This window comes from Astyanax mexicanus, chromosome 4 (assembly GCF_023375975.1).
Source record: "Astyanax mexicanus isolate ESR-SI-001 chromosome 4, AstMex3_surface, whole genome shotgun sequence".
NCBI classification, from domain to species: Eukaryota; Metazoa; Chordata; class Actinopteri; order Characiformes; family Acestrorhamphidae; genus Astyanax; species Astyanax mexicanus.
The window spans coordinates 48304308-48325137 of NC_064411.1; the positions used below are offsets into that span (position 1 = coordinate 48304308).

The 20830-nt window shown below is 38.9% G+C and overlaps 1 protein-coding gene across 4 annotated transcripts in view; it reads right to left on the bottom strand.

The window, feature by feature from the left end:
- Positions 1 to 20830, bottom strand: part of eps15l1b (epidermal growth factor receptor pathway substrate 15-like 1b) — a 54029-nt gene that overhangs the window by 8752 nt on the left and 24447 nt on the right. Inside the window, exons 22-24 of one of the 4 annotated variants that reach the window (XR_007438893.1) lie at positions 15863 to 15945; positions 14597 to 14693; positions 1407 to 5738 (exon numbers count right to left, since the gene is read on the bottom strand). Coding sequence is in view for 3 of the 4 variants with exons in the window: in XM_022678817.2 (XP_022534538.2) it covers positions 5584 to 5738; positions 14597 to 14693; positions 15863 to 15945 (335 nt within the window). In the remaining variant the exon portion in view is untranslated. The remainder of the gene's footprint in view (positions 1 to 1406; positions 5739 to 14596; positions 14694 to 15862; positions 15946 to 20830) is intronic. The other 3 variants (XM_022678820.2, XM_022678817.2, XM_022678821.2) reach the window with 3 other exon arrangements.

The following is a 20830-nucleotide window of genomic DNA, read 5'->3' on the forward strand; positions in this document are numbered from 1 at the left end:
ATTTACACTATTCTACACTACATATGAGGCATATTTACACTTTCTAATACCTAATCCATTGGAATAAACCATTCATAGCCCCGTCATACCACAGACATGCCAAAAGTCATGGGACACAGGACTAGAATTCTCGCTTAGTACTGTGTAATAGAGTTGCTTGTCCGTCCATATGGGCAATTCTAGCCACTCACCACCGGTCACGATCATTACTGCCCACTGCACTGTCCACTGTGGGTGGTAATAATATTAGCCTGCTACGATGTATTCCCAGTACATGTGTGACATTGTGGGCTTAGAAATGTTAAAATCCCGCACAACCTTCAGAAATGGACGCTGGCAAACTCACTCACAAGATATCACCTCAGAACTTATACACGTATAGGTGTTCCATGTCACTTCATCATCAATTTAAATACTTATTTACTATTTTAAGTCCCATGTTTTTTGACATGTCCAGCTTAAATATCCTCATTTACGTTTATTCACAATATTAGGGCTGCACGATATATCGTTTAAGCATCGTCATTGCGATGTACGCAAGAACAATACTCACAACGCAGGACGTGCGATGTCACTTAAGGCAACACGTCACGTGAACACGTCATGTTGCAATGTTTTGATTCTTGACACAAGAAGTGCAGTAGATACACAGCGCTGTCTCTGTGTCTGTGTGAGTGACAGGCTGCTGCTGCCTGAGAAGCGCGAGGGGTGGGAGGTAGGAGTAAAAACACAAGGTAACTGTGTGGACTTTATTCACATGGCTGGGCACGTGCTTGGAAGTGCACATTTCGAAAGCTGCGCACCTTAGTCCAGCACAGTTTTGCAGTGCAGATATTTCCAGTTACAGCTGAATTCACGCTTTTAATTCCAGAAAAACGCTCTTATTTACCTTTAAAAAGCCATTTAAATGCCTGATTAAAGGGCCAATTACTGTTGTTTTGCGGTTTTCCTCGGGTTTTGAGTACTTGGCGCTGACTCTCTAGCTTTTGATCGGTCCAGAGGCGAGACGGTGCGCGGGTGGGGGCGGGGCTGTTGACGTCATGGGCCCTGCATTGTTTAATATCGCGATATATATTGTAGAAAAATAACATTTGAAATGTAATTTTTTTTTTCCAATAGTGTCCCGCCCTACTGTAATATCTACTGGTCATCGTCAGGTTTGGGCGCTGTGGTCAGGGGCAGTGGTCCTAAATTTGTGAAGGGAAAAGCCGCCTTGCTCCAGTGCTCATATTTGTGATTTGTGGCTGTACGAAGCGAAAAGATTGGCATCTGAGAGAATCAGCGTCTTTTGGGTGGAGTAGGTGTTCGCTGTGGTTAACACTCCACACACACACTCCACTCTCACACACACAAACAAACACACACATGCAGAGAGTTGTGGTCACCAAACCCTCGTGCAGCCTTACCTTCGAGCGTTCAGGGCCTGGGAGAGAGACACATTATAACACAGTTCTAAGGTAAACAACACTAAACACACAACAGAAAAAAGCAGGAGGCATGCCTCACACAAGGACACTAAGGATGTGCAAACACATGCAGGGGCTGCACACATTAACACAATGGCATGCGCAGGCTGGAGCTATGAGCTAAAGATGCTAAATGGGTTGATGATATGTGTTGATATAAGGGGTCACTTTTACTACTGAGATTATGGAACACAAAACACATCAATTTCATTTAAAAACAAAAAACATGGCCATTAGGTTTGTAAAAAGTAAAAATGAATATAAAGAGTTGAATAAGATGCCCTGTGAACTGGGTCTCCATAGTGTATACTGAATAGTGAATAGGGTAAGGCTAAGGTTCATTGGTATAGGCCGATATTGAGCTGTAATTTTATTAGAACATTAATTGTAACCTTCTACTGATTTTGTAACCAAATAAAAGTGTGATTGATTGAGTAATGATTAATACTAATGTTGCTCATACTACATCCATAACAAATGCTGCAGCAACTTCTTTTACAACTAATAATACTACTCGTGCTGCTGCATTAACTTCCAGTAAGGGTGCAGCTACCAATACTACCAATAATGCTGCTACAACTAATATTATTACTAAGAATTCTGATGTTGCTACAGAATTACTGTTACTACTATAGAAATTACTACTGCCACTAATACTGCTACTACTACTACTACTACTACTAATGCTGCCACATTTAGTATTGCTACTAATCATACTGATGGTAATACTAAGTTCCTAATACTACTGCTAGTACTACTAGCCCTACTACTCTTAGTACTATTACTACAACTAATGCTGCAGCTTGTTCTGTTTTAATATGACTGCTACAGCTAATACTACTAATGCTGCTGCATTCAGTATTGCTACGAATGATACTGATGGTACTACTATGTTACTATTACTGCTTCTACTGCTACTACTATTATTACTACAACTAATGCAGCAGCTGTTTTTGTTTTCCTATGACTGCTACTACTACTACTACTACTACTACTACTGCATTCAGTAATGCTATAAATTATATTACTATGTTACTGTTACTACTGCTAGTACTACTACTACTACTACTACTACTACTATTACTAAAACTAATGCAGCAGCTGTTTTACTATGACTGTTACTACTTCTACTACAGCTGCTGCTGCATACAGTATTGCTACTAATGATACTACTAGGTTACTATTACTACAACTAACTCAGTAGCTATTTCTGTTTTACTATGACTGTTACTACTACTACTACTACTACTACTACTACTACTACTACTAGTATTACTACTAATACTTAAGGTTCATGCTCCATTTTAAAAAGTAAAATGTAATGCTTTTTAAGACCTTTTTAACACCTAAATAAATATAATTTACTAAAAACGTAGTCTTAATTTCTTTATTAGAAAATAATTTAATGTACTGTTAGTCAAAACTTAATGTTTCTCATTTGTTCATTTTTTTACATTTTGATGCAGAACATGTTAGCTAGCTCGATGCTAATGTTAGCTAGCTCTCCGCTAACCCTAGTTTTCTCCCTGATAATGTAGCTAACTTGCCGCTAACATTAGAAAGTTAGCAAACTTGTCGCTAATGTTAGCTAGCCCTATGCTAACCATAGTTCTCTCCCCAGTAACGTTAGCTAGCTCACGGCTAATGTTAGCTAGCCCTACACTAACCTTAGTTCTCTTCCCGGAAACTCACCACTAATGTTAGTATGTGTTTTCCCACCTGCATTAAACGCACAGTCTAAAAATGTAATACCCACAGCAAATTTACAGTTAATTTAAGATATTTTAAGACTTTTTAGCACCCATGCTACTACTACGGATGTTTTTTCTACAACTTCTGCTTCTACTACCACTACTACTACTACTACTACTACTATCGATTTGATTCTTCTACTTGATTCTTCTACTACTACTTCTACTACCAACGCTGCTGCATTCTATCCTGTATTACTACTAATGAAACTGATGGTACTATAACGTTACTTTTACTTCTGCTAAAACGACTACCCCTTCTACTACTAATACTAATAACTAATGCAGCAGCTGTTTTTGTTTAACCATGGCTGCTACTACTACTACTACTACCACTACTACTACTACTACTGCATTCAGTATTGCTACTAATGATACTACTAGGGCACTATTCCTACTGCTAGTACTACTAACCGTACTACTACTATTACTACAACTAATGCAGCAGCTGTTTTTGTTTAACCATGGCTGCTACAGCTAATACTACTACTACTGTTGTAGCCAGTACTACTATCACTAAAGCTATCAATACTACTGATGCTTCTGCTACTGCTTTACTACTACTGCTGCTTTACTACTACTAATCCTAGTACTAATGATGCTGCTACTGCCACTACAACTACTACAACTGATACTGTGGCAGCTACTACTAATACTACAGCAAATAATAAAATTACTTTTGCTGCTGCTACTACTACTGCAGAAGCTTCTGTTACTTTTATTACCACTGCTGCTGCTGTTAATAATAATGCTGCTACTACTACTTCTCCTCCTCCTCCTCCTGCTACTACTACTACCACCCCCCCCAAAAGTAAAAAGAAGTAAATAATGAGAACATCTGTTACAATGTATAAAAGATGGTGATACTTTCAGATGTGAGACTTCAATCGGTATTAGGTGGTAGAAAACAGGAAGACACACAGGTTAAACCTCCCACTCTTCCTGACCTCAGTGTCAGCCAGAGGTCTTTAAGATCTCACAGAGCAGAGGGCACTGTTGCTGTAAATAGAACATGGGTACTACATGGTAACTCCCATGGTTAAAATCTAAAACAAAGCTTTGTTATTCAAGCTGGCTCATAATATCTCTACTATTTCTTTAAATAACTCTGATTGCTGTTGGCCAGCATCTGCTCTAATGTGATTTGAGGTTTTTACAGTAAAACACTCTTATTGTTGGGAGATATGTATGAAAGAGTTCAGACCCTCTGGCTGGATCTGGACATTAATGAGGTTATTTTGTGGTTATTCTGTGAATCATAGTAAAAAAAAACATCAGGTACTGTTTTGAGGTTATTTGCAACCTTCTGGAATATTGGTAACATAATAAGACCTGCACCTGCGTTGCAAAGAAAGCAATGAACATCTGAGAGTTGACTGAAGTCTAGGTTTAAATCAGTCAGTGGCGCACCTGTGTTTTCCATTGCCAAGGTGGCAATATGCCAGAAATTTACCTGCCTGAACTCATTTTGAGACCAGCATGCCTACCTGCCTGAACACAACTATCAAACCAAATTGAATTGCTTGAATTTTTGCACCAGGAGTAAAGGCATAAAGTTATCCAAAAGCAATGTGTAAGACTGGTGGAGGAGAAAATGCCTAGATGCATGGAAACCTGGTTAAAAACCAGGATTATTCCACCAAATATTGATTTCTGAACTCTTAAAACTTTATGAATATGAACTTGTTTTGGTTGCATTATTTGAGGTCTGAAAGCTCTGCATCGTTTCTCATTTTCTGCAAATAAATGTGCTAAATGACAATATTTTTATTTGGAAATTGGGAGAAACGTTGTCTGTAGTTTATATTATAAAACAACATTGTTCATTTTACTCAAACATATACCTATAAATAGCAAAATCAGTGCTCTCTTAGTTTTTTCCAGAGGTTTCTGAAATGGGATCTGACAGCATGTACATAAAAACTGCAATTAAAAACATCAGTATCCTCTAATCAGACAGTTCAAAAGACCTAAATATGTACATTGGTTCCTACTACTCTTACTCTACTGGAAAGAAGTTTAAATCTTTAACAAACACAGGAAAGAGTTCAGGAGAAAAGCAAAGCCAGGGAATCACACTGGAGTGCTGGGTGCAGGGTTGGGAACAGGACTAGGTGTGTTAGACTCTGGACAGAGGAAGAACGGAGGGTTAGAACAGGCAGAGCACAGAGACATCATGCTTTAACTACAGCTACAATGAAATAAATGCATGCAACAGACAGCGACGTGGCTGCAGCTACGGACTCACGACGCGCCGCAAAAGCTACAACACGCTACAACACAATAAACACAACATACACAGACGCATCACGCAGCGCTAGCTAAGCCGGACGGACACGAGCACAGTTCCACAGAACTCGACTTACAGCTCTAAAGTCTGCAAACGCAGAGGGGGCGTTTACAGCAGATCTATTGGACAGGGACGAGGAGAGAGATACGTCGTGCGGCTTTCGAACGTGAGGAGCACCGAGAGCCTGGCTACGAGAAGGAAGCCCTGCAGGAGCTCCTGCTGAACTCGAGCCTAAAACAGTTCAGAAAGAACAGCGTTACCATCACCATTACAGAGGAAACACACAAGAGGAGAGCAGACCCAAATAAGATGTTAATATTCTGACTTGATTTTTATTTGAACAATATTGAGAGGTATATGGTATATGGAGGTCATAGTATAATAAAACATACACAAATAAATGCAATTGCAATGTGAGGCAAATTCAAGTCACTTTCACTTTTATTACTGCGTAATTAATATTAAGATTTGACAAAAGAGCAGCACATCAAATGCAGGTGTTTATAGCATGTTTGGAGAAGATGTTGTTCTTAGTTTTTAGTGACATCAAATTTATTTGTTTTTTTTTATTTAATGTAATGATGAAAAACACCACACCTTTCTGTTCCAGTGTGCATACATCTATAAAAGAATGGATTTTTTTTTTTTTTTACAGTAAATATATTTTGCTCATTTCTCACTATATCTCACTCATTTCTCAGTTCAAATGAAAAACAATATCCATATGATTAAATATGTTAAAAAAAGACAAGAAATGTTAATATGTGTGATAGTTTTAAGCTGAAATATTTTTTTTTGAAAAAATAATAGTGCAAAAAAAGTGTAAAAAAAACCTTACATTTTATTTTTATATTCTATACTACTACTACTACCACTACCACACCACTACTACTGCACAGTACTAATATGACTGTGTAAGTTGTATATTATTTATATTTAGACATTTAGTACATTTAGACATTTTCCTCCTCAATAATTCAGAAAAATACCCCAGAAATTCTCAATACTATTTCATTACCTCACTGAATAATAAAAATCTCAGACCTAACCCCAAATATCTGAGAATAAATCAGATGAATTATTGTTATTCTGCTCTCGTGTGAGGACTTGACTTCTGAGAAAGTCGCAGAACCGATAAGCTTTTACAGTTTATTAAAAGCCTGACTTGCGGTGTACCAAAACCAGAGCATCGGTTTCATTTCTGCAAATGCAAGCAAACTTTCAATACTCAATACAACGCCCATAAAGCCACCAACACAACTGTTGACAAACACAACAAAAGGGCGTTGGGTCGGAGGGTTTGTGGTGGATGCTGATGAAGAAAATCTGTTGGGTTTACAATCAATCACAACTGAAACCTTCATAAGAACTTTATCTAACAAGCCCCATTTCCCCTCACACAAGACGTTCTTAATCATGAATCATGGAATGCACAGAATATTTGGCAACCGCAAAAAAAATTAAACATTTGATATTCGGTCGATTAAGTGAAAAAAGTGCATATAAGTTATACCAACAAAACACACACAGATCGAAAGACTTCTCACGCTTGATAACTGTTCACCACCTATTCACAAACTTCCCTCCAACTATGCTCACAAAACTACCTGTTTACCAGCTAACAAATATGAGCTGTACAGGACTAGGATGGTAGCATTTGTTTGTTTGTTAACTTAAAAGCTGGCTGCCCTTCTCTGTGTAAATTTCCCTCACGTGACTCATGCATAAAATAGCAAAAGTAAATTCAACATTAAAACAACACTGCTGAAGTAAATCCATGACAAAATAACAGTGCTAAAGTAAATTCAAAATTAGAATAGCACTGCTGATGTAAGTTCAAGAACAGAATAGCACTGCTGAGGTAAATCCATGAGTAAAATGGCGTTGTTGAGGTAAATACATGACTAAAATAACCCTGCTGGTGTAAAATCATGGATAAAATAGCACTGCTAAAGCAAATCCATGACCAAAACAGAACTGCTTAAGTAAATTTATGAATAGAATCTCTGCTGAGGTAAATTCATGATTAAAATTGCATTGTTGAGGTAAATGGTCATGAAGGGATAGCACTGCTGAGGTACATTCCTGATAAGAAATGCACTGCTGAAATAAATTAATTAATAGAGTAGCACTACTGAAGTAAATTCATGACTAAAATAACCCTGCTGATGTAAAATCATGTCCAAAATAATACTATTTTAAAATTTTAGTTTTGTAATTGTTTTTCTAGCATTTTTTTGGTTTATTTAATAGTGTTAGTTAATAGAGTTCAGCCTTCGGACATACGTTTCATACTGTTTGGTTTCGGTTTCGACCAAGATGCTTACTTCAGTGCCTCCCTTGCTCTTAATTGATGTGAAGAAAAGGTGCAGCATCAGTATCGAAGTTCACCTACAGACTACAGATACGTGCACACTGAGTGCAAAAGGTCAGGACCAGAGCGGCGGAGTGTGTTCGGGGGGTGACCTCTGTTTTCTCACGGCCGAGGCAGCACACGAGAACGAGGGGCGTTATTTACAGAGAGTAAGAGAGGAAACAGAAAGAACACAGAGAGAGAAAAAGAGAGAGAGAGAGAGAGGGAGAGAGTGCACGCTGGCACCGAGGACACTTTTAGCCAGCCGTGGGAACCTCACGCTCTGCTGTGCTCGAAAGGGTGTGAAGTGTGTACGCCGGTCAAACTCTCACACTCTCAGTCCCACTCTCTCTCTCTCACCCACTCTCTCTCTCACCCACTCTTTCTCTCTCTTAAGCTCTCTTTCAGTCGCTCGTTCCTGCTCCATCTCCTCATTTCCTCTGACTCTGTGATAACAGCACTGCATCGCTGCGACCCCACCCATGTCTATACTGACAACAACAAAACAACCACAAACATCCATGCAAACACGGCCTGTGCCCCACACACACACACACACACACTGCCCCGAGCACTGTAAACACACACACTCACGAAAGGTCAAACCACTAAAAGGACAGTAGGTACACATCTTACATGACAGGGACAGGTATGCTTAGAGCTGGACGATATGGCCAAAATTGATATTATAATATATTTCTCAACTTTGGTAAATATGAGAATAATTCAGATATCGATAAGAACAGTAGAAAAGCCAATGTTAGAGCTAGACAATATGGTAAAACATACTCTCTATATAGATACGGCTCTGAATTTTTCTTTTTTTTTGGAATATAATCAAGAGGAAGGTGGACGATCACAAGGCATCAAACCAAACTGAACTGCTTGAATTTTTGCACCAGGATTAAAGGCATAAAGTTATCTAAAAGCAGTGTGTAAGACTGGTGGAGGAGAACATGCCAAGATGCATGAAAATGTGATTAAAAACCAGGGTTATTCCACCAAATATTGATTTCTCTTATGAAATATGAACTTTGCATTATTTGAGGTCTGAAAGATCTGCATCTTTTTTTTTTTTGTTATTTCTCATTTTATGCCAATCAATGCTCTAAATTTTATTTGGAATTTGGGAGAAATGTTGACCGTATTTTTATAATAAAATGTTAATTTCATTCAAACATATATCTATAAACAGCAAAATCAGAGAAACTGATTAAGAAACTGAAGTAGTCTATTTTATTTTTTCAGAGCTGTATATTATTATTAATTAAGACATTTTTACGCTACACGATTTTTAGAGCTATATTTTCAAACAAATTGACAACCTAATACTTTCTATAATAAAAAGTACAGTGGGGTCAGTGTTCTTTAAACACCTCATTATGCTTATATAAAGAAATACTGTCAAAATGCCTCAGCAGTTTAAAACACACAGAGCCCCCATTAGCTTCTATCTAGGATACAGTTTCTCAGAGGGATGTCTGTGAAGATTTCTTTACACTTCTACTTAGTGATAAAACTCCTGCATGCGGACTGCAATAAAAAAAAAAAAAAAAAAACAGGAGGACCAGTGACATTTTTGGCTTTCTCGGTCACATTCAGTAGCTCCTCCATTTCCACTCGCTGTTGTGTTTACGTGGATCTCAGTGGAAATGCACCCAAAGTGTAATTACGGTGCGTGGCAGTGCACAAATAGCTATTTTATTAAACGCGAGGTGACTAAACGCCGCATTTAATAAAATAGCTATTAGTTTCTGTAAAAAAACAGTATATAATTCAGTCTGTAACACGTACATGGTCGTTCCTGATGGGAATAAAATCACAGAGGACCCCCTATAAAAGAGAAAATTACCCCTGGACCCTCTCAGAAACTAATCCCGTCTGGATAGGGCTAAAGATATAGTACATGGTATCACTAAATAACAGTAAATAAATACACTTATTATTTTCAAAAAGACTGCAATGAACTATAAATCGATAAATGTTAGAAAAAATAAGACTGAAAACAGCAACCCATGGTCATATTTACTGAGCAACACAAGTAGTGTGTAAGGCATATGTAGCAAAACATGCTAGATACAGTTGTAGAGGTTCTTAAAAGGCCCATCTCACGCAGCTTCAATATTCTCCCACAACCCCAGCAGATATAGCTGTAGAAATGATTGTGAATGAGCAATGTCTTATTGGAATAGCGCAACATTTCATTTTCACAATGTTACGTTAATGAGGTCCTAAGACCAGTGGTCCTAACTTTTCTGAACCCACACTCAGTTGCACTATTTCAACAGGACAAGGCTGGTCCACACACTGCTTCCATATCAAGAGTTTATCTAGAAGACGCAGATACTATGCCATTGCCAGCCGCTTTGCCAGAGCTGGTCCTGATTAAAAATGTGTTAAGATCAGTAATTCACCCATAATGCAAAATCCATGCTTGCTAGCATATTACATTACATTACATTACATTTTATACATATTACATATTATATATATACATATTACATATTACATATTATATGTCCAGTATATTACATTACACATACTTGACACACTACTTCTGTATGTGTAGCTCTGTAAATATGACCAAGAGTTGCTCATATTAGTCTAAATTTGAAAGCATTTATTGTTCCTGGTTACTTTTATCTTCCCCCAGTCTAACCTCTTACTTCTAAATGCAACTATTTCTTATGAGAACATCAAGAAATCGTGGCTTGAGATCAGAGCCAGTTCAGTGAGGTGTGTCCAAATCTGTATCTATTGCTGTACACACACACACGATTCTATATTACATTTAGCACATGTAAATACCCTCTTTGTGTTTGCGGTATGATCAGTTATCTAAACACGGGTCTAAAGGGACCGTCCCGCTCATAATAAAAGGGGAAATGCAGCCTAGAGCTCGGTTCAGATAGAAACAGCTGGATCTTCTTCGAGAAGAACTTAAAGCTCTCTTAAAGCTCTATCACTGCTGGAACAGAATTTACTCATATCAGGATCAGCGAGGCTGAAGGTCAGCAGGTCAGACTCGTAGAGCTGCTGTGCAGGACCACAAACACATTAAAGAAACCGCTTGCACACAACTGCTCGGCTTCGCTCGCAGCTCACACGGTTCCTGTGGCTCAGTGGGTTGCAAATCAGAGGGATGCCAGTGCAAAACCTCGGGTGGGGCACCGAAGCCTCACTGCTGACTAAGAACAAGAGCGCTTCAATTTCTAGCGTCCTGCCCTTCCTCCTCTCGCGTAAAAAAATGATTCAACTGCGCATCAGCTCTGTAGCGTCAGCACCGATTATAACTGATCAGCTTATCAGTGTGACACTAGGGCAGTTTCTTCTTAATTACATTAAAAAGTGCAAGATAAACAACTGTTCTTAGTCAAAAGAACCACTTTAGTACTTTTACTACTGAAAAAAAGCATTTTTTAGAGTCTTTCTCCAAAATATAGTTAATTTTTAAAACATTTTGAGCATGATTAGTTCATACAATTTGCTTTGTGCAGTTTTAAAGTGGATAAAATGAAAGGAGTCTGTGAAACATGGTGGTGGAAGCATTATGTTGCATGGGCTTCTTGTTAAAACTAAATGGCGAACAGATTGTGAAACGTAAAGATAGATAGATAGTACTACAAGAAAACTAAAGCAGAAAGCAGTCAGACTTAAATCCAATAAAAGACTAAATTTAACTGAATCAGAGATTCTCTCTATCCAACTTGAACCTATGTGAACCAACATGTTCAATGAAGATGTTCCCAGATCTCTCTGCTCCTTTTTTTTTTAAAGAACGCCATGTACTGCAACGTACACTGAGCCTTATTAAGTCTAAAATCTGTAATTTGCTAATTTCCTACTCCAAAACAAACATGAAGAATATCACCCTCAGCTAGGACTGGGTAATATGTTTAAAAAGTCATATCTTAATCTTCAATTGTACTCAATGTGATATTTTACTGACTCAAACTCACACTAGACTGCATTTTTTGTCTGAGATGGTGAAACAAAAGTAGTCAAGCTGTTGCTTTATTACTGTGATGTGTGTCGTATTGAGCGTCAATCCTTCAAGAAACCAAACCATTTCATGTACTTTTTTAATTGCACACAGGTAGTAACCTTACTTTCCATTCCCATTTCTTATGGATTTATAGAATGGTAAAACTAACACGACTCGTGGAGAAAGCAAAGTAAAGTTGTTGTTTTTTTTTAACCCCACTAACTGGATACCCCTTTCAAGAGTTTCAGCCTATAGAGTGAGTAGATTTTAGCACATCAACACAGCAGAGTTAACAGAGCTTACATCTCAAACCACACAAAAAAATTCAGAACACATTTAACAACCACCAGACAACTGACAACAGTTGGAGGACTAACACAGCTTACACAGCTACAGGGATTCTGAAGCTGAGCTGGAGTTCCACAGTGTCTTTAATGTGATTGATTCTAAAAAAAAGTAAAGAAAGTTTTATCTTCTGAGGCTGTGCAGGAGCATTACAGAAGCCCTGTATGACAATGCATTACCAGGTTTGCCTGTAAAGGTTTATGTAGCACCTGGGTCAGGCCTCTATTGGTATTGGCAATCGAGCTGAAAGACGATCATCAATGGTCCAGCTGAATTAATACATACACTGCCCAGCCTCACCCTTAGTAGCACACATGCTACCCTGCTTCCCACAGTCAGCCCACTTTCCATTAAGCTGTTAAAGACTGAGAGCCACACAGTTGGTCTACCAACAGCATACGCTTATCAGAGCCAGCGCAGACGTTCCACTGAGCGTACCGAACTGCAGATGCTAGATACCTCCAAAAGGGGAAGTGCTTTTACTTTCAGCGATCAGATTGAGCTGAGCATTAGCTGGTGGAGTGTATCAGAGCCTGTCGTGATGCTGTGCTCGCTCGCCCGGGTTTAGGGGAATCTCTGATCGCAGATGTGGGTCAAGGAGAGTGTGTTTAAAAGGGTCTGATTTTTCCATGTGTGACTTCAAGGGTGTGGTTTCTGACAAAACATGACAGATTGCAATTTATATAGAACTAAAGTAGACTGCACAGCTAAAAAAAACAGCATCAGAGATAGCTCAAGTTTTTCCGTACTTCTGTTCGTTTTTGTAGATAACCATCACAACTTGTCAGAAACCAATAAATAAATCTATTTGAGATGACTTAACAGCTCCTCAACGTTTGAAGTGAGTGTGATGATTCAAGCATTGAGATTGCTAACATGATCTTGAATTTTGTAATCTTCAATTATTTGCTTCTGTGTGAAACTACTCTGGACTTTTTTTATAATTTGATTTCTAATTTTCTCCTATTTTTCTCCCAGTTTAACGAGGCAATTGTGCGGTTCCAATACATCAGCTCACAGACGCAGCCTTGTGCTGATCGACATCACCCTTTGGAGGGATAAGGGGATAAAAGAACGCCATTTACCCACCCGGAGATATCAAGGCTCTCAACTGTGCTCTCTCAGGGCTTTGGCAGCTGATGGCAACCTACATGACCTGGATTAGAAAAAGTGTTCTCTTGATCATAGTGGCAGTGCGATACCACCACCTCCTTGTTTCTACACTTATTGGACATTTTATGAGCTCCACTGACCATACAGAGACACGTTGTATTAGAGATGCACTGACTTTTCCAACGTTTCCATGTTTTATTCTAGTGCATCATTATTTTGTAGTTTAAGTATAATTACAGACTGTAGTTCTGTCTCTGTTTCTCTGCTTACTTTATTATTATTGTCCTCATCCTTTCACCCTGGTCTTCAATGGTCATGAACCCACAGGACAGACCACCACAGATCAGCTATTATTATTTGGGAGGTGGGTCACTGATTCTCAGCACTACAGTGATTAACACTGACACAGTGGTGGTGTGTTTATAGTGTGGATCAGACACAGCAGTGCTGCTGGAGGTTTTAAACACCTCAGTGTCACTGCTGGACTGAGAAAAGTTCACCAATCAGAAATATCCAGGCATCAGTGTCTGTAATCACTGATGATGGACTAGAGGATGACCATTTTGATGATATCTGAGTCTATTAGAGTGGATGGTAAATGGATATGGTGTTTAAAACATCACACAGTGAAAAACAACAGCAAAAAAATGCAGATTGTATATATATATATATATATATATATATATATATATATATATATATATATATATATATATATATATATATATATAGGAAAAAACATAAGAGACCACTTAAAAATGATAATTTTCTTTGATTTTACCAAATTGAAAACCTCTGGATTATAATCAAGAGGAAGATGGATGATCACAAGCCATCAAACCAAACTGAACTGCTTGAATTTTTTCACCAGGAGTAAAGGCATAAAGTTATCCAAAAGCAGTGTGTAAGACTGGTGGAGGAGAACATGTCGAGATGCATGAACACTGTGATTAAAAAACAGGGTTATTGCACCAAATATTGATTTCTGAACTCTTAAGACTTTATAAATATATGAACTTGTTTTCTTTGCATTATTTGAGGTCTGAAAGCTCTGCATCTTTTCTTTTATTTATTTCAGCATTTTCTCATTTTCTGCAAATAAATGCTCTAAATGACAATTTTTTTATTTGTAATTTGGGAGAAATGTTGTCTGTAGTTTATAGAAAAAAACAACAATGTTCATTTTACTCAAACATAAACCTATAAATAGCAAAATCAGAGAAACGGATCCAGAAACTGAAGTGGTCTCTTATTTTTTTTCAGAGCTTTATATATAAAATGCATGATACTCACCATAAGGTGGAGGAGCCGGTCTCAAGACTACAGGCTTTTTAGGAGGTGGCAGCGGGTACGTGGGTTTTCTGCCTATAGGACGTCCAGGGCTGGGCTCCTTTAAAACAATACAGTTATACAGAGTGTGGTCACAATGCTACATCAAATGGCAATACACAATAAATACACTAAATACACACTAAATAAACAATGTGAAGTTTCACCCTGAGTATTTTCCTCCTTTACATTTTGATTACCGTTATATTACCATAGTTCAATGTGTAGTTTTAATGTTTTATGACCACTTTCTTCATAACGAGCATAAAAAAGGCCAGTAGTTCATCTTAGTTAGTTCCCTTTCCCATTCCACCTTAAATTGTACAACAGATGGCAAATTAATTGTGGCACCACATGCCCCCCTTTTCTGAGGACACACGATGCCTAAAATTTACCTAGTTAACCATTCCACCTTAAATGGTACAAGAGATGGAAAAGGCAGCAGCATTTAAGGTAGAACGGAAAAAAAGAATAAAATAAAAGTTATTATAAACTAATTTCATCCCCCCATTAGAGAGGAATTAATGAACGGACAATGATAAATAATTCTGGCACCACATGTCCCCCTTTCTGAGGACATCCGATGCCCTACAGTTAACTAGTTAACCATTCCACCTTAAATGGTACAACAGATGGCAAAGGTTGCAGCATTTAAGGTGGAAGGGAGCAATTAAATAAAATAAAAGCTAATAAAAGCTAATTTCAGCTCCCAATCACTGAGGTATTAATGAATGGACAATGATAACTCATTGCAGCACCACATGTCCCCCTTTCTGAAGGCATACAATGCTTTAAATAGTAGTAGTAAACTAGTTAAACAGCAGCTACAGCTAGGTTGCTAAATTTTAGCACTCCCTACTATAGCTATATCTGCATTCTGTTCAAATTAGAAGGGTTACACCGGAAAACAAGGGGTAGGGCAAGAAAAGAGAAATGTGATTGGTCCTTATACAGGTGTGGGTGATCCCAGATCATTATCATTATCCCCCTGAGATAATGTGTGTTAATGCTGAAATTATTTATATTTTTTTACATTTACTCTATCCAATGATTTTTGGCATGTGAGTGTATACCGTTGTGTATATATTTCCGTGTTTTGTTTCGTCAGCAGTCCGTAAACACCACGGAATAACGCAGTAAGCAGACGATTACTGGCGGTTCAGAATGTAGCCGTGTTTTTCTGTGGTCAGATGAATGAATGGGCCGTTTCAGCAGTGACCTCCCTCCTACCTTTGACATATTTCCAAAGTTTGCAAACCCACCGCTCCCGCCAAAAGAGTCGCCGCCAAAAGGGTCCGTTGTAGCGAAGGGATCTATGTAGAATAGAGAGAGAGAGAGAGAAAAGGAGCAAGTGAGAGAGCATAGTATTTTACTAATTCTTACACAGGTAGGGAGGCATGTGTGTGTTTGAACCAGAGACTGTAAAAAAAGATGGACGCCGTGTCGCCGTTCCCATTCATTCAATGAAAATGAAGCCAAAATCTTCCCCCATGTTGGCGATCCTGAAACACGAGTCTGGGCAGTAAAGACCAGAGGATGGAGAAAGACTGTGGAGAGCAGCCAACTCATTTAAATAACCCCGCCCCTGAGGGCTGCCTCGAGGTCACAGGCTGCAGAGCGGGGCAGAGCGGAGCTGACGGTCTGTTATTGGTCCCGCCCATAACCAGCTCTTTTACAATAACCACACCTTTTTTGAATAGAGCTGAATAACGTTTTAAAAAACGAATTCTGTGGGGATATAAAAATTTGACAATATAAGCAGAGGTTACACTAGCTGTTGTATTTAAATAAAGGAGGTAGAATTACAGTATATTGGAAAAAAAACCTGATTGAAAGTAGTCTGTTTTGCCATTGAAACCTATGGGGATGGGTGGGGTTACACAGCTTTCTGCAGCCGAACAGCAGGGGGCGCCCGACCTGTGGTGGCTTCACTTTTGAGAGACTATGCTCTGTCCAGCTATATACAGTCTATGGTTTGATCTCATTTTCTCCGTTATGGAAACATCCACAACTGCAGCAGCAGCAGCTCAGCTCCACGTACGGCAGCTGCAGGGCTATTTTAGGAGCTCGACTGTGGCCACAGTGTTTCGTTTTTTTCATGACTTTCCGCTCCTGAAAAGTCCGCTTTCAGTTCTCCGTCCCGTGCTTATGACGTGTGCTGCTAATGAACTAATTACAGAGTTAAGTGGAGTGTGTGGCAGTTCTCAATGGCGCGCTGCAAAAAGCCGTTATCTCACACTGCGGTACGGCAGGTTATGACTTCACACACAAACTCGCAAACCTGACACAATGTGCCGCCTGTGTTAATGACATTCAAAAGCAAAGCCATATTAGAACATATGAGGAGCCTCTGTGTGTGCATTTGTGTGGTGTGTTTATTTCATGCATGCTCCATGTGCAAGAGCAGTAATAACACAGAACACACACGCCAGTGTTCATATAAAACAGGCTATTTGAAGTGTGTGTGGGATTGTGCGTTTCTCATAAATTGAGCCGACTTCCTCAGAGAGGGAACAGAGAGAGAATGTACCTGTTCAAGAGCTGGATCGCGTGCGAGAGAGAGAGGAGGGGAGGGGGTGGCAAAATAAGGCACAAAAAAAAGAAACAAGTGAACAAGTGAGAGACAAGGAGCAAGAGAGAAAGTGTATGATCGAAGAACAGACAAATTAAATGAGAGGAAGCATAAAAGAGACCAACAGAAAGCAAGAGAACACGAGAGAAAAATATTGAGAGGGTATTTAACAGGATTAAAGAGGCAGAGCAAATACGAAAAAACAGAGGAGATGGCAAGAGGATGAGAGAGATAGCGTGAAAAAAGAGCGAGAGTAAGAAAAAAATAAGAAAAAGAGAGGAAGAATGAAAAAGATACAGAGTAAGAGCGGAGAAGAAAAGAAGGGAAAAAAAAAAGAAAAAAAGAGAGCACAAGTAAAAAAGAAAAGACAGAGACAGTGTGAGAGAAAGAAAAACATAAGAGAAAAAGCTGATAGGTGAAAAGGTGATGAGAGAGAAAGAAACAAATCAGGAAAGCAAAAAAGAGACAAAGGCACAAGATACAGTGAGAAACACAGTAAGAGGTTTAGAGAGCAAAAGGGATAGGGAGAGAGCGAAAAAAGAAAGATAAAAAGAAGAAAAAACAGAGAGCAAGAGGAAAAAAGAGAGAAAAAAGTAGAGAAAGCATGGGACAGAGAGAGAGAGTGGGATAGACAAATATATGTTTAGTTATTATTAGTTATTATTAATTAATTTGGCATTAATATATGTAATTACATTCATGCCAATAAAGCACCATTAAACTGGACTAAAAACAGAGAGAGAGAGAGAGAGAGAGAGAGAGCAAGAAAGTAAAGTTAGAGAGAGAGAGAGAGACAGAAAGTAAAGTGAATGAGAGAGAGAGAGAGCAAGAGAGAGCAGACAAGTGAGTAAGAGAGAGAGAGAGAATAACGTGAGAGGGAGACAAAGTAAAGTGAATGAGAGAGAGAGCAGAAAAGTGAGTACGACGAGAGAGAGAGAGTAAAGTGTGAGAGAGAGAGAGAGAGAGAGAGACAGAAAGTAAAGTGAATGAGAGAGAGAGCAGAAAAGTGAGTACGACGAGAGAGAGAGAGTAAAGTGTGAGAGAGAGAGAGAGAGAGAGAGAGACAGAAAGTAAAGTGAATGAGAGAGAGAGCAGAAAAGTGAGTAAGACAGAGAGAGAGTAAAGTGTGAGAGAGAGAGAGAGAGAGAGAGAGACAGAAAGTAAAGGGAATGAGAGAGAGAGAGAGAGCAGACAAGTGAGTAAGAAAGAGAGAGAGAGAGAGAGAGAGAATAATGTGAGAGGGAGACAGAAAGTAAAGTGAATGAGAGAGAGAGCAGAAAAGTGAGTAAGATGGAGAGAGAGAGTAAAGTGTGTGTGAGAGAGAGAGAGGGACAGAAAGTAAAGTGAATGAGAGAGAGAGCAGAAAAGTGAGTAAGACGGAGAGAGAGAGTAAAGTGTGTGAGAGAGAGAGAGAGAGAGAGACAGAAAGTAAAGTAAATGAGAGAAAGCAAGAGAGAGCAGACAAGTGAGTAAGAGAGAGAGAGAGTAACGTGAGAGAGAGACAGAAAGTAAAGTAAATGAGAGAGAGAGAAAGAGAGAGAGAGCAAGAAAGTAAAGTGAGAGAGAGAGAGACAGAAAGTAAAGTGAAAGAGAGAGAGAGAGCAGAAAAGTGAGTAAGAGAGAGAGACCGAAAGTGAGAGAGAGAGAGAGAGAGAGAGAGACAGAAAGTAAAGTGAATGAGAGAGAAAGAGAGAGAGCAAGAAAGTAAAGTGAGAGAAAGAGAGACAGAAAGTAAAGTGAATGAGAGGGAGAGAGAGAGAGAGAGAGAGAGAGAGAGAGAGAGAGAGTAAGAGAGAGAGAGAGAGAGCGTGAGAGAGGTGGATGAGTGCAGGTGAAGACGTGCGAGTGTTCCTGGAGAGCAGCACTGCTGTGAGCTTTTCCTCTCTGTTTGGCCACAAAGCCAGGTCTGTGTTAGTGGAGCTATTTTAGGCAGAGCTGGAGTTCTGCTGCAGGTAAAAGCTCTATAAATAGCCGGCGGCCGCAGGAAAGAGTGAAGTCCTGCGGGTCAGAGCTGCAGACCACCTCCGTTTAAACTGAAAAATGATGAAACACACACTTGTGTGAACCTTAGAAAGAAAGAAGTGTTCTTTTCATGGAAACTCCTTACGCGTATTACGTCTCTCTGTACCATGAGGAGATTTAACGGTAAGATTCCATGATGACGGATACGCTCTGTACTGCGGACTGCGGCACCGGCTGGAAAGATTAACACATCTGTTACAGCCGACGATATTAAAGTGGCTTTTATTTTGTACTTTATTTATGGCCAGATTTCACTGACCATACTCCAAACTTCTTATCCTAAAGCACAGGGTTTGTTCGATCATGAGAAACCAGGAAAATAGCAATTTCCAGGCCTGGATACTTTTTGAAAAAAAAATAAAAATACCCAGAAAGTTTTAGAAAAGTCATGGAATTTTGAAAAATGTAAAAAGAATTCTGTTTATTGATTGATTTGGTTTAAAAAAACTATTTAATGTTCAGATAAATGCTAATTTAATGCTGTCTGGCTGCATTCAGACACATATAAGGCAGAAATGTTTGCAGAAATGTTATTCAGTTAATACTATACTAGTTTGACATGGATTTTTATTTTTCTGTCTGTACTAATATTTTAAAGATCGTATGGTCATTAACATTTGCTGTGAAAGCTTGGAAAAGTCATGAAAAAGTCATGTAAATCTGTACCTGTCTAAACCACATTAGGGGGTCAATAATAAGCATGTTGAGGCGGAGCCAAGTAAGAAATTCTCAGGGTATTAGGAAGCCAATCAAAGGCTTTTCAAGTTTTGACAAATAATTAATCAGAGTATTTGAAGCTTTATTAATCTAAAACAATATCAAACTCATTTCTATAGTGGGCCATTTATGTTTCAGAAATAATGATGTAAAAAGCAGCCAGAGGCCTGGTTAACCACTGGTCATCTTGAATGGCATCTCTCGTGCTTAAGAGAGGGAGTGTGTGAGCTTGTGAGCTTGTGTCACTTTTCTGTTATGAAACTCTGATGGCTTTATCTAAGATCTTCTTTAAAAAATGTTCTCATTTCAGTACTCAGAAAACCCCAAAGCTTCCCCTTACAGACACCTCCAAGAACCACCACCACAGACCTGCCCTGATCTGTTGAAGGCCAAAATGACCCGAAGATCAAGCGCTTTGAATGATCCGTGCAATGCAGCATTGCTTTAAACCCCTCCAGCCCCATACACTAGATTACCACTAACCATAACGGACATGTTTTTTCCTGAACAGAGAAGCTGATGAGTCAAAACAAAAGAAAACCACTCACTCGGTGGGTTTTCTGTTTTTCTTTTACTAAGTACTTTGGCTTGACCATCCCAAAACAGTAACTTTATTCTTCTTTATCAGCTTAGGGTCGTTGTCTTGCTGCATGACCAATGTTCTGTTGAGATTCAGTTCACAGACAGATGTTATTCTGGCTCAAATGCAGCAAAACAGGCCCACATCCTAATGCTACCACCACCAAGTTTAACATATGGGTTTTAATGCTGGAATGCAACTATAAACCTCAATTTAAGCATTGCCATTTGTTAATCTACTTTGTTTATGCCACAATACACTTCCACAAACATACGTTTGTAATAGTGTGAAGATTAAATGGCCAAGT